Source organism: Penicillium argentinense (assembly GCF_028826775.1).
Source record: "Penicillium argentinense strain IBT 30761 chromosome Unknown utg000004l_segment0_segment0, whole genome shotgun sequence".
NCBI classification, from domain to species: Eukaryota; Fungi; Ascomycota; class Eurotiomycetes; order Eurotiales; family Aspergillaceae; genus Penicillium; species Penicillium argentinense.
This window is the reverse complement of record NW_026622663.1, coordinates 5,017,637-5,031,207: the sequence shown is the minus strand read 5'-3', so window position 1 is coordinate 5,031,207 and position 13,571 is coordinate 5,017,637. Positions and strand designations below refer to the sequence as shown.

At 48.0% G+C, this 13,571-nt stretch overlaps 2 protein-coding genes across 2 annotated transcripts; one reads left to right on the top strand and one right to left on the bottom strand.

The window, feature by feature from the left end:
- Window positions 1-3,148: 3,148 nt before the first annotated feature.
- On the top strand, window positions 3,149-5,015 carry N7532_004802 (Polyketide synthase enoylreductase; the record flags this gene model as incomplete). Its single annotated transcript, XM_056617296.1, has 4 exons — window positions 3,149-3,242; window positions 3,600-3,795; window positions 3,984-4,732; window positions 4,801-5,015. The coding sequence occupies 4 exons, from the start codon at window positions 3,149-3,151 to the stop codon at window positions 5,013-5,015; spliced, it is 1,254 nt and encodes a 417-aa protein (XP_056477653.1).
- A 4,986-nt stretch (window positions 5,016-10,001) lies between these two features.
- Window positions 10,002-12,047, bottom strand: N7532_004801 (uncharacterized protein; the record flags this gene model as incomplete). Its single annotated transcript, XM_056617295.1, has 1 exon — window positions 10,002-12,047. The coding sequence occupies one exon, from the start codon at window positions 12,045-12,047 to the stop codon at window positions 10,002-10,004; it is 2,046 nt and encodes a 681-aa protein (XP_056477652.1).
- Between the last annotated feature and the right edge of the window lie 1,524 nt (window positions 12,048-13,571).

Genomic DNA, 13,571 nt, shown 5'->3' with positions numbered 1-13,571 from the left:
GCAGTGGAATCTTCCGATCCATGCCTTTCGATACGATAACGAACGCTCTGCGGGTCGTACAGTAGAGGATTTCCTGTCAAATGAAGGCTTTATCATTGAACACAGTGTCGTGGGTACCCCGGAACAGAATGGCTTCGCGGAGCGATCTGGGGGGTGGTAATCACCATGGCTCGTGCTCTTATATCCGATGCAGGCCTTCCGAAGAATCTATGGCCAGAAGCTGTTAGAGCCGCGATATGGATCATCAACAGATCGCCCACGAAGTTGCCAGACGGCCGGTGGATAGTCCCTTACCAAGAGGCATTCCTTAATCAGCCACAACAACGTGTTAACCTCGCGAATCTGAGGATTTTCGGCTGCCGAGCATATGTGAGGAAGCAAGTTATTCCGAACGCAGCAAAGATGGAACCACGCGCCGAAATAGGCTATCTCGTTGGCTATGAAGCCTCGAATATCTGGAGGGTGTGGTTTCCACGCAGAGGAGCCGTACGATCAGTGCGAGATGTTGTTTTTGATGAGAATGTGTTCTTTAACACTCAAGAGCTAGAAAAGGAGCCTGTCAGCGATATCTTGGAATCCATGCCATTCGTTATCGACGACAACGAGGATTCTGACCAGGTTATTTCTGGACCAAGTCTGGATATACCTCAGCCAGAGAAATCAGCCACTCCAAAGCTAGTGGAGCCTCAACAGATGATATCACCGTCACCCACGCCATCCATTCAGCCTATACAGGCCTCGATGCCTCGCATACCACCAGAATCAATCCCAGGTGCCTTTCCGGAACCACCAACTCGTGATTCTCAAGATCAACTCACTGAACAACTTCAGAGAGAGCTCTCAGCCGCTACACCTACACAAGGGACTCGCATTGCGCCTAGAGACATCGTGGGAGATATCTCGACTCGGAACATTCTGTCAGGCTCACGTAAACGAACATCAAGAGATATCAGCAATTTAGCCTTCTCGGCAGACGAGGATGCTGAAGAGGGTATACTCGCAGCCTTTGCAACTGGCCTCAACGGATCTCACTCACACACGAGACCTCACCGTGATGATCTTCCCCCTGAACCCCGGAACTGGCGAGAGATGATAAATCACCCGTTCAACGAAGGTTTCCTAGCAGCCGCCGGCCTTGAGGTAAAAACTATCGAACGAAAAGGCACCTTTGATGTCATACAGCGTCCAAATGACCGCAGCGTGCAGGTGCTTCCGTTGAAATGGGTATTCAACTATAAATTCGATAGCGATGGATATCTCGCGAAGCTGAAGGCGAGAATCTGTGTGCGAGGAGATCTCCAGAAGCTCTCTACAGAAGAGAAATATTCAGCTACCCTCGCTTCCCGTACGGCCCGCACCGTTCTTGCCCTAGTCGCTGCATTTGACCTTGAAACACGCCAATTTGATGCCGTCAACGCCTTTCTCAATAGCTCACTGGATGACACAGTGATAACCGAGATGCCAGAGGGATTCAGACAGTCTGGACATTGCTGGAAGCTCTTAAGAGCTCTCTACGGCTTACGGAAATCTCCGAGGCTCTGGCAGCGCGAGGCCTCAAAGGTCTTGACTCAGCTAGGTCTCACTGTCGTTCAAGAAGACCTTTGTCTCTTCGCATCGGACGGCATTATCATATTCTTCTATGTGGATGATATAATCATTGTCAATCACCCATCTCAGCGCCAGCGTGCGGCAGACATTAGAGAAAAACTCAATGTAACATGGGAATTGAGAGACATAGGCGAAGCTGAGTGGTTCCTAGGGATTCGTATCGTCCGTGACAGACAACAGATGGCCCTCTGGCTCTGTCAGGACTCATACATCTCCTCTATGGCCAGCAGATATCACCTTACCACATATCGCCGCTTCGATACACCCTTACCACCAGCTACATTGAAGCCGTACGCTGGGCAGGCCACGAAGGAACAGATTCATGAGTACCAGGAAAAGGTAGGCTCCACTCAGTATGCCACTACCATCACACGGCCAGATGCAGCCAAAGCAACTTCCGCGTTAGCTCAATTCCTCACGAACCCGGGACCGGAGCATCTCGAAGCGATCAACCGTGTGATATCCTACCTATACCACACCCGTTTTCTTGCCCTTACCTACCGGCCACGCCGATCTGAGGACAACGAAGCCGTCACTCTCTTTAGTGATGCCTCGTTCGCTGATAATCCTGACCGGAAGAGCTCGGAGGGATACATATGCATCATTTTCGGAGGACCAGTTGACTGGAGAACTAGCAAACAGCGTACAGTGACTACCAGTACTACCGAAGCGGAGCTACTGGCGATCTCTGAGACTGCAAGGAATATTAGCATGTGGAAACGTCTCTTTGAATCTATTCGCTTTGATCCAAAGCACGAGCTCGCTATCAGATGTGATAACCAGCAGACGATCCGGCTTCTCACCAAGGAAGCTCCTCAGCTGCGCACGAAGCTACGTCACGTTGATGTACACAACCACTGGCTCCGTCAGGAGGTCCAGGCAGGCAGAATTCTCATCAGATGGAGCGAAACAAAGGACATGGCTGCGGATGGGCTCACCAAGCTACTGCCGCGTCAAAAGCACGCAGAATTCGTTCAATTGATGGGCATGGAGGATATCGGAAACCTGCTCGATTAGCAGAGGATTTTTGGAGATTGTGCGAACGCTGAGGGGGTGTGACAAACTGAGAAGGTGGTCAAATACCACTAGGACCCTTCGGGATTGGCTTATTCATCGTTCACCCAATTTCCACCTAGTATGGTGTCATAACACGCCATAGTTCAACTATAAAGACCCCTGAGATCGCTCAACCGATCGGAGAACCTACAATCAATCATCTTATTCTGTTTGGACATCTTCAGTACTAGCCAGTACATCGATTCCTCATCCTGACAGTTACCATACATGTCTTGTCATTGTCACTGCCTAATACGTAGTGTATTGATACGATTGGCTGTGTAATACCTGTAGCGGTCACTTTTAATTCAGTGGAAGAAACGATAATGCAAGCGAGATCATGAGAATTGGCTATGAAATCTTTGCAATAAGATCGCCATCCATTCGCATCTAGCTCTTCAAGCCGTATGTCAAGTTGATTTGTCTCGTTACCGGCTCTTTCAACGCTTTCTCTGCCCTCAGTTTCATAGTCTCCCAAATCGAAATGGCCGACATGGATGGTCCCAAGCCTTTTGGCTATGGCCTGCGCTCATCTAGGCTCTTCATAACTTCGTCTATGTACATCGCCCTGTTTGCTGGTAAGTCATTGTCGTCGCTCTTCATATTTCCATGTTGTTCTACGCTCACCGGAGAGTATCAATTTAGAAACCTTTCTGTCAACACTGAGAGAGGTAAAATACTGTGGATTCTCCACTGCTCTTGGTTATTCAGCATCCACCCACATTGCAATAGTAATTGTATGGTAATTCGGGTCATTCTCGGAAGAACTGTGATGTAATACGCAGTTTATAGCCCCTGGATCATTTTCAACAGATCGGAACACACAGACACACTCTCGTTAATCCATCTCATGCATCAATTGGCCGTCCCTCGATACTAGATGATACACGTATCCGACATCCTGACACTTTTCGGCTTCATCGTTCCCATACTAGGATACATGCTCGAAGACCATCTGCAACTGGATCCCTCACACACTCAGGGCCTCACCACTGCGCTGCTCACCATTCACGGTCTCGTCTCTTTGATCTCCGGTCCTATCATCGCCCACTTTGCCGATAAATCTCCCAGCAAGAAGACCCCGCTACTCCTTGCTCTGACTGGATGTCTGATAGGCACAATCCTCGTCGCGTACAATCCTTCACGTATGTTTCATTCCAATAGCCTCCAATAGCCATAGTGGTATGAGTTCTGGCTGACCGTTCCCGCCTCGGGTCGTCTTCAGTATGGGCGCTCTTTTTAGGACGAGTCATACAAGGTGTCGCGGGATCTGCCACATGGATCATTGGCCTCGCTACGCTAACTGATATGACGAGCAGGGACAAGATGCGACATGTTATGGGTACCGCCAGATCCTTTGCATCAATGGGCGTTATTGGGGGACCCGTTGTCGCTGGTGTGCTATTACAGCTGCTTGGATACTGGTCAGCGTGGTCCGTCCCGATGGCGGTGCTTATCCTAGATATGGTCTCCCGTCTTACGATGATTGAACCTATCAAGCAACCAGCCACCTCTGAGTCTTTATATTCCCCTGGCTCCTCTGTCACGGGAATCGGACCTGAAGAGACCACCACCTTGTTGTCTAAGTCCTCAGACGTTGATCAAGCCCCCGAAGGGGGTCCATCGGTCGCGGACTCGAAGGATGCATCAGGCCTCGGGTTTTATAGCATTATGCTTTGTGATCCTAGAGTCCTTTGCAGTCTCACAAACAGCTTGACCACTTCTGCAGTTGTTGCTGGGTTTGATACTACTCTTCCTCTTCATGTACGCAATGCATTTGGTTGGGAAAGCTTGCCTGCCGGTATGATGTTTCTCTGCCTGCAAATTCCTGCTATTCTCCTGGGTCCTGTGGCCGGGTCACTTCGAGACCGAGTTGGCGTTCGATCAATCACTGTTTGCGGCTGGGTCATCCTAACTCCGCTGTTTACGATCCTGGGTATGCCCGGAGACAATCGATTCCCATGGGCTAGTCATGAAGCTGGTGGGAAGGCCATTTATCTGACTTCCTTATCGTCAATTGGTCTTGCTCTCTGCTTGGTGCGCGGTTCTGGCGGTCAGCAAATGTCGGGTAATTCTGCTGCCTTTATGCATTTTCCCTTGCCGTATCCCCAGATGCCATGCTGACATGTTTCTTAGCTATTGCCAAAGACCTTCAAGCCAAGAATCCGCACATATTCGGAGCCCATGGGGGATCCTCCCGCGTTTCCTCCCTGTGTGGGGTATCTTTCAGCCTTGGATTAATGCTGGGACCATTGCTCTGCGGCTCTTTAGTCGATACGGTTGGATATTTTTACATGAACGTGATAATGGGTGAGCCTGCCAGTTCTGCACTTTCCTTCGACTTCCCTTGACTAAATTCATTGTAGCACTAAACTGCCTCGCCAATGGCGCCTCATCCGTCTTTATGGAGGGTAAATTCCCAAAGAATGATTGTAATACCTCTGCTTGACACCTATGACCTGCTAGCCGTCTCCTGCTCGGTCATTACTTAATATCCCTTACGGGGGCTTCCACAGTAACCGTTTCTATTAGTCTACCGGCATTTAATTATCGACACAAAATCACAAAAGTATCAAAGTATAATAATTCTTTTCTGCTCATCAATATCAATACAACATGTAACGCTTGATTACTGCGTACCTGGAATGATGCAGGTAAATGGAATGTTCGTGATTCTAATGTCTGATCAAACATCGCTATTTTGCCATATAAGGCATTCCTTATTCCAGCGTTCTCCGTGATGTTTGTTCTACCTTTGCAGATATGATTCTTCAATCGCAGTCATGTAATTGTGACTAGACCTGGGCAGAACCCATGGGCCCATGGGCCGAAAAATCGATTTTCTGCCCATTCATGGGCCGGCCCATTTGGCCCATTCGACCCATTTTACGGCGAAAACTAGTGTACATGTGACTTTCATAATTTATGTACTTTACGCGTGCTCTTGGCTGTAATGCCTTGGTAACAAGAATGATTGATTGCTCTTAGTTATATACGATATTCAGTTAAAAGAGGGCATTTTGATATTACTGTAGAAATCAACTATATCTCATAGCCATCTAATAACCTTGAACGCTTTTGAACTCTTCCTGAAACACGCTGTGTGTTTTGCTCAGGAAAATCAGGCTCCTCAGGCTCAGACTCCCCCTCAGGCTCTTCGGCAGGCTCATTAACACTCCTTCGCCTCTTCGAATCATATTGCGCAGGGCCTTCTTCATTATCACTAATCTCCAGAATGCCCTCCTGCGTACGCTCATCCATCTCTTCTTGTTGGAATTCTATCTCAGTCTCAGTTGCGTACTCCCGAACGAAAGCAAGCTGCTCCTCTTCTAGAACAAATCGAATCCCACACATAAGAAGCATTAGATCCTGAATAGTACTCGATTGTAGTGAGCCACGGCGATAGTGGCAGATATCACGCGCGGAGTTAAAGAGACGCTCTACGCCTGCGCCTGTGGCTGGGACGGAAAGTAAATCTCGAGCGAGAGCTGCGAGTACTGGAAATCTGTGTTCATGATCTCTCCAGAATTCGCGCGGAGGAATTGATACCGTGCCTGTTTAAGGTTTTTAAATTAGAAAGAGTGTTTGGTTTAAGAATAGAAGACCAATTACTACTCTCGAGATACTGAGTGAGCTCAGGGACTGGGGCAGTAGGCCGACTACCACAAGCGAGTAGTAGATCAATCTCACTCGTAGGCTTCACAGTCTGTAAACCTCCAGTCTGTGAGAGAGAGCTATATACACTAACCTCGTAGTGCATAACTCGGGCTTCGAGAGCTTGTCTGAATTGGGCAGCAAAGTCCTTCTCGTCATCCCGCCAATCTGAGGTCTGGAAGAATTCAAGCTTATACTGCGGCGCCAAAATAGTCCCAGTTGAGTATATATCACTAAGACCTTCAAGGTCAGTCATCATATAATAATCCCTGAGCTTACTTTCGGCTCCTCTCAGAGCATCAAGCATTTGTCTTTTCCATCCGATCTTCTTCCGTTGTAGCTGGCGGATCCGGCTCTCAAGATGATTAAAGAGACGATTGTAAATACTGAAAACAGTATGAATTGTTATGTCTTTTGTTTTTGAGAGAGCAGTTGTGAATCTGTAGAAAGGCTGGGTGATACAGATCAGGTAATCAACCCGCCGCCACTCATTTGATGTAACCTGAAGATGAGAATGATGAAATTCGGAGCAGAACGTATCAAACACAGGTCGTAGCTTCTTAGCCCGGCGGAGCATTAAGAAGGTCGAATTCCAGCGCGTCCTGACATCCTGGATTGGGAATAATCGAGGTGTATTAGACTGGAGGTTTGGAAGGATTCACGGCGCTGAGGGCTTGCATTGATGAAGATAGCGAGGTTTCGGATCTAAGCAATTGTATAATTAGTATATGTTTGATAGGTAGAAAGAATAGTTTAAGATCAAACCTTCTTAAGTGTGTTCACCATACTATACTCTCTTGCTGTTTGGCGAGCTATTTTCGTATGCTCTTCAGTCCAGACCGTATCGACATTCTCATTCACTGGGTTGGCTTTCATTTGACCAAGGAGCTGCTTTAGGCTCAACTGAATCACATGGGCGAGGCATGGTACTCGGATAATAAGAGTATCAGAACGAAGGCCCTGAGACTGAAGAGAGTCTTGCAGAGATGAAATAAGAGTCGAATTGTTAGACGCATTATCAGTTGTGACAGCTAACACTCGCTCTTTGATCCTATGCTTTTCAAGCAGGTCTAACTAGTTAGTAAATCCTGTAGTGTCCGTAACAATTCCCAGATAGAACTGTCTGATTAACTAATAAGGTAACTGTCGGGATATATTCTCCTGTCAGAACAAACTGGCTGTGACCCACCGCTAGCGACCGATGGATAACATCCCCTGCTTGGTGTACGCATTCTTGCGCTGGGATGTGGCCTCGGTGTTGTGACCGCCGAAGGCCGGCGTGTGGGATCTAGGGGTGTTTTTCCAACTAGACTGAATATCGACACACACATCTATCAACAGGAACCAACTGACTTTTGCTTTGGAGCATACACACTGTCCACTTAACTGTGTACACAGTACCTAGTGAAGAGGGGAACGCTCGATGGCTGCACGCGCTGAGACGTGCGGGTCGATTCAGCAGAAAAACCACCACAAAACACACGCGTAGCAATCAGGAAACAGCGAGAAGCCCAAATGTAGGGGTCAGGTCCGGGAGGTGTAAGAAGGTGTATTCTAGAACTAGCTATCCGGCCACTGTATACTGCCGGCTATGTCACATAGTCTGGATGGCACCCATGTAGTAGGGGGAGGGGGTCTCCCCACTACAATATGTAACGAACATTTAGTATCAGGACAACAGATTGATACAAGGTAGTCAATGCAGTCAAATGGAAACCTTTACAGTATTATTTCCCAAGCCATACAAAGGGATTTGATCCTGCACGACGACCAAAGAAGGCATGGGAAAGTAAAAATGCAGAGTACATCGTCACAACAAGAGAGTGATGATGTCGACAATGCTGGGCCAGGAACTTAAATATCGCTCCTCATCACAAGGATACGAGCATAACGAAGCGAGGAACTGTGTCTGGATGGGTTCTAACATGTTTAAAGTTCCGGAAAAGCGCAGCCGGATCCGATAAGATTCAGTTCAATCATGGTAGCGCGAACGCCATCCCCGAATCGACAATAGCACCGAAAGCCTAATGCTCCGACTGTAGTCCGAGAAAAACTGAAATGCTACAAAACACCAAAAGAGGTGCGGATTGGACAAAGAACAAGAAACTAGAGTCGTTTCCAGAATAAGCCTTTGTCCAATGGTACTGAAAGCATTTGTCCAATGGTACTGAAAGCATTTGTCCAATAACATAGAAGCACGACAAACCAATCATTGCAATTTTGGTCCAATTTCGCCTCAAAATTTGTATGGGATTTGGCACTGGTGACGCGCGCTTCGCAAGCTTCGCAAGCTTCGCACGCCGATGCCCTGAAACGACAAGGAAAACGAAACGAAACGAAGGTTAGTATAGGAGAAACGTGATGTTATTGGATACAGCCATAAGGGGCAAAAGAATCGAAGGTTTATATGGTCCGGAATAGGTAAGGCCCAAGTTTGTTGAAACTTTATCAGTTGAACATATATATAGGCCAAGATCTCTGTGGAACTCAGTTTAGTAGGCCTCCTAAAATAAAATTTCCAAGGAAGGAATTCGATCGTAATGGCTACACGTCCAGTTCGCTTTGAATTCACCTGCGAAAATACGAGCAACAAACTTATGTTCTACCATAATATTCCTAGTCACCTGATCACAGTCGAATCTCAATCCCTGCAGCACCGTCCTGCATATGTGAATAGCTTTCTCAATGCTATAACGCCTATTATGAAAGCACATGAGAAGGATTGTCGTCGGGCGTCAGATTCTCACTGTGGAAATTGTGGCTCACCTACTGTCGGAGTCCTGCAAACTCCGATGTCTTTTCTACATGTGGACGAACCTTTCGTTTCAGTATTTGTCCATCCTATATGCGAGAAAGAGAAATGTGAAACGCAGACCAGGCAGGAAATCGAGATTATAATGGCCGAAGTCGCACAAGAAAGCCATTCCAACAGCACCTGGGGACCTGAGGAGATACTGTGTTGTAAGATTTGTGGCAGAAGAGAAGGTGCGAAGAAGTGCGGGCGCTGCAAGGTGGTGGCGTACTGTGGAAGAGATCATCAGAAGGCGGACTGGAAATTACATAGGAAGGTCTGTGTTTCCAAAGAGCAATGAAGTAGGTCAAACTGGCAAGTGCTTGTAATGTTCGAGTGTGTCTGTGTATACTTCTAATACTTCCAGCAACATATCTCAACAAGGCTGGAAGTTGGTCTTATTCCAGGTACCGATAGTTTCTTCCTGAAGCCTCTCGAGTCGTTTCATCTCAGATATTAGCCGAACGTCAGGTGCAAATTCAATATCTTCCACAGAAATCTTCTGGAGAAGATGAAGTCCGTTGGATGACCTAAGTCTAGACAGTTGGACATAAGTGGAGCAATATTTTCTGTGAGCATCCCAGCCCCGTCTGGTGGGATCGCTCTTGAGGTCAAGAATGGCTTCAGTGAAGGTTGAGCCTTGGACTTTGTAGTCGGTTAGGCAGAACGCTGGGCACATGGGTACTTGTTTTCTTCGTACAGAGAAGCCTTTGAAGGAGATAGATCGTTCTAATGGGAAAACAGGCATTACCGAAAACTCAAGGTTGTCGAATTCGGCGGATTGCGGTCGGTTCAATCTCAACAAAAGAAATGTGGGCGGTTTGGTGCAAAACATGTATAGGTTGTTGAGTTCAAATAATTGTGCTGATTGGAAAATTTGGGTCAGCGCAAACTATTTTCGGGAGAAAGACGACTTGCCTGTCGGGTCTAGTACTACACCCACCACCGTTCCCAACGCGCCATTCACTTGGCCAATACGGGAACAAATATTGGTCAGTATCACGGCTGGCATGTTTCGGGTATAGAGAAAGAGACCAGGGAATGGGATCTTTGTCCCTTGGTCAGGTTGCTGGAGCAGGTCTTCGGCCCGTAGCCGCGTTTTGGTGGCGTTTTTGGTTTTGATACGGCTGTGCTCGGCAGGAAAGACACAAATGGGCTGAGATCTGGTGATTGCAAAATGCTCTATCTGGGTGCGATTTATCAGATGTCGAATGGAGTTTAGCTTGGTTATGGCAGTGGCACATTCCAACCGAGGCTCTAGAAGTGAACTGATGGCTTTGGAATTGAGTCGATCTACATCTCGTTGTGTGAGAGCTGCTCGCCGCGCTCGCGTGAGAAGGCTATGGAAGGAAGGGTCTTCTGATTGTCTCATTTGTTCGTCCAAGATGATGACTTGTTTGAATTGATGCCAAATCATTTGGCCGTTCACATCTTCATCGTTGCCGTCTCTTGGTTCCTTCCACAGAGCGGGACCTCGCACTGGACGGAATTGGAAGAAGTCTCCCATGAGAATGACCACGGGTAGTCCCCCAAAAAGTTCAGTGGAGGACCTGTCCAGTGAACGAGCAATCCTGCAATGGTTGTTAACCACACTGAGCATGGTCAAGTCCATCATGCTCATTTCGTCGATGAACATAATGGTCTTGTGTGCCCAGAGACTTCTGACGCGGGAGCCCATTGAGCTCTTCTGCAGGCGATTGATAGAGATGCCCAGAGATGTATGATACGTATTCCCACCGATGGTGTCTGCAGCAGCTCCTGTCGGGGCCATCAGCATAATCTCATCCTTGCGACCAAGGAGGTCCATGGCGGCGACAATGGCCTTGGGAATCTGCGATTTCCCTGTGCCGCCTTCTCCTGTGATGCAGAGTAGGAGTTGCTTCCGTCGAGAAGAGTCATATGGATGGTCTGCGCATGCCAAAGCTTCGGCTAATATTTTTTCCACGATCAATCGTTGCTTGCTGTTGAGAGGAATATCTTGACCAACTGAAGATACCAGAGAGGCGGCTGTTGGATTCTCACCAAGCTGAAATCGACGATCCTGTAGAGAGTGGAACACGTCCGAGCCTACTAGCATAGGTTGTAGGAAGCCATCTCCAATATCTTGGTCGAAATCATCTAGCTGGAAGGACGAGTTCTGCTGTTCAGCGATGGAAGCATTGTCTTTCGTGCTCGCAAGGCATTTGAGACGACGTTCCCAGCATTGTAGTACGGAAGGTGGAAGAAATCTGACACCCAAGATATCATTGGCAGAGGGAGTGGGAATGGTAATTGGTCGCGGGTTGAAGTGTTGGATATTCCGCCCTGGTGTTGTTCCGCGGGCTAATGCAGGGATTCGGTGCGCTGTGATAGTTGACTCTCGGCTCCAGACTTGTCTGATTGTGTGGTAGGCGGCGATCAGAGTCTCTGCGGTAAAGTTCTCACTCTGAGCCTGGAAGTCGTCATCGTGCTCATCACTATCAGAATCGAAACTTCCTTGGTCGAGATCAACAATCTGTCGGTCAAAAAAATCGTCGTCCAGATGAGTCGATGCACGTAACTTCGCATCTGCCTGGCAGTCTCCTTTAGACTTGCGAAGAAGCTCAATATTCGCAGCGAATTCTCGATTATGCGGTGCGAGGGTTGGTTGCGCAATGGTCCACACTATGGAGTATATGTTTTCTTGAGATGTAAACTGGCTCAAGATCGCAGATAAATCATGCCATGGAACAAACAAGCCCAATAGGATCTGGGCGACATCATTCAGAATGGCTTCTGTTGCGGGATGTCCTCCAGAAATGGCATCTTCGGCTTCTTGGAACTGAGTTAGCTGTCCCTTGAATGTAACAGTAGCCACGTGAGCACGTTTTTGAGCGAGATGCTGTACGTGTGTGGTGTATCTCGGATGTGCCGCGTCGAAATCGAGGTCGGTGGTGGCCGCGCCTTGTTTATCTCTCATTCGTACTAGCATGCAATATTCAAAAAACGTGAGAGTGGCCAGATTTTTCCCTCGCCATTTATAATTGTCGAATAAGCTCACAGGAGCAGTGTCGCCAACTTTATACGTGCAGGCTTCCTCTCCTACAGTACCTTGCAGTTCTTGTGGATGAGTCATAGCGCGAATATACTGCCTTAGCCACCAAAGATTGACGCTGACGAAGTTGTAATTGACGGTGTAGTAGCTTGGGAGGTGAAGTAAAGTACTAGCCACCTGAACGCCACTGACTTCACGGTCATGTGCAAGGGTATTGAAGCATCGCAGGGCAAAGTTGTTCATACCTTTCTCGCGTAGGCGCAGGTCTGCTTCTGTTGGAGGATCCGCTACTCTTGCCTTTTCAAGTGACTGTCTGAGTAAGGCAGCTTTCGCAACCATCTGCCATGGAGAAACGTCGTCCTTCGCAGCGTAATTGGTAACGTAGTAGATCAGCGACAGGGATTTGGCAACCAAGGCTTGGGAAAGTAAAAGTGCAGAGCGCATGATCACAACACCAATAATAAGGCCAGAATATCTTCACTAAAAGAGAATGATGATGTCGACAATGTTGGGCCAAAAACGTAGACAACGGTCCCCATCACAAGGATACGAGGTCCACGACGAAAGGGGGCTGCATGGGTGCTAGCATGTGTTAAAGTTCCGGAAACGCGAAGCCGAACCCAATAAGAATCCTTTCAGTGATGTTAGCGCGAACGCCATCCCCGAAACGAAATTAGCAGCAAAAACCCAATGGTGCGGATGGAGTCAGAGTGAGCAACAACATTGAAAAGCTACAAAAACGCCAGCAGGGGAGCGGATTGGACAAAGAACGGAAAACTAGAGTCGTTTCCGGTATAATTATTGTCCAATATCACTGGAAAGCCTATTGTCCAATGATACCGAAGCACGGCGAGCCAATCATCGCGATTTCGGTCCATTTTCGCCACGATTTTGTCTGGACTTTTGGCAGTCTGTTGAGTCGCGAAAATATGAAAAAATATATAGTTCGTGTCACGTGCATTCGTTTCCCCTTACTCTCACTCCGTTCGTTTCAGGGCATTCTTGCGGCGCTTTCGGTACTTTTTGGCTCGGATAGCATCAAGACGACGGCGATGGGTGACTTGAGGATCTTCATCTTTGTCATGGGCAAATCTCACACGTCTCGCGTGGTCCAAGTCGGAGGCGATAATTTCGCGCTCATTGGGATGCTCTGGGCCTTCCTCTTCCGAAAGTACGTGAGGGGACTCAGCCCAACGTTCATCCTCCACAGGAGTAACCAGCGCGTCGTTCGATGTCTTCACTACTCTTCGACGGGCTCGATTTTGGCGTTGGCGCTCCCGTGTCCGCTCCTCTGCGTCATCGGCACTAAAACGCGGATGAGATCTTTGCGGACAATTCAATTGAGACGGGTGCTTTCTGGGCATCTTGAAGAACGCCAAACAGGAAGAAAAGTACGTACGGAGACTTTCATTCAGGGGATAGTGCGAAAGTGCACGAAGCTAGAAAAGG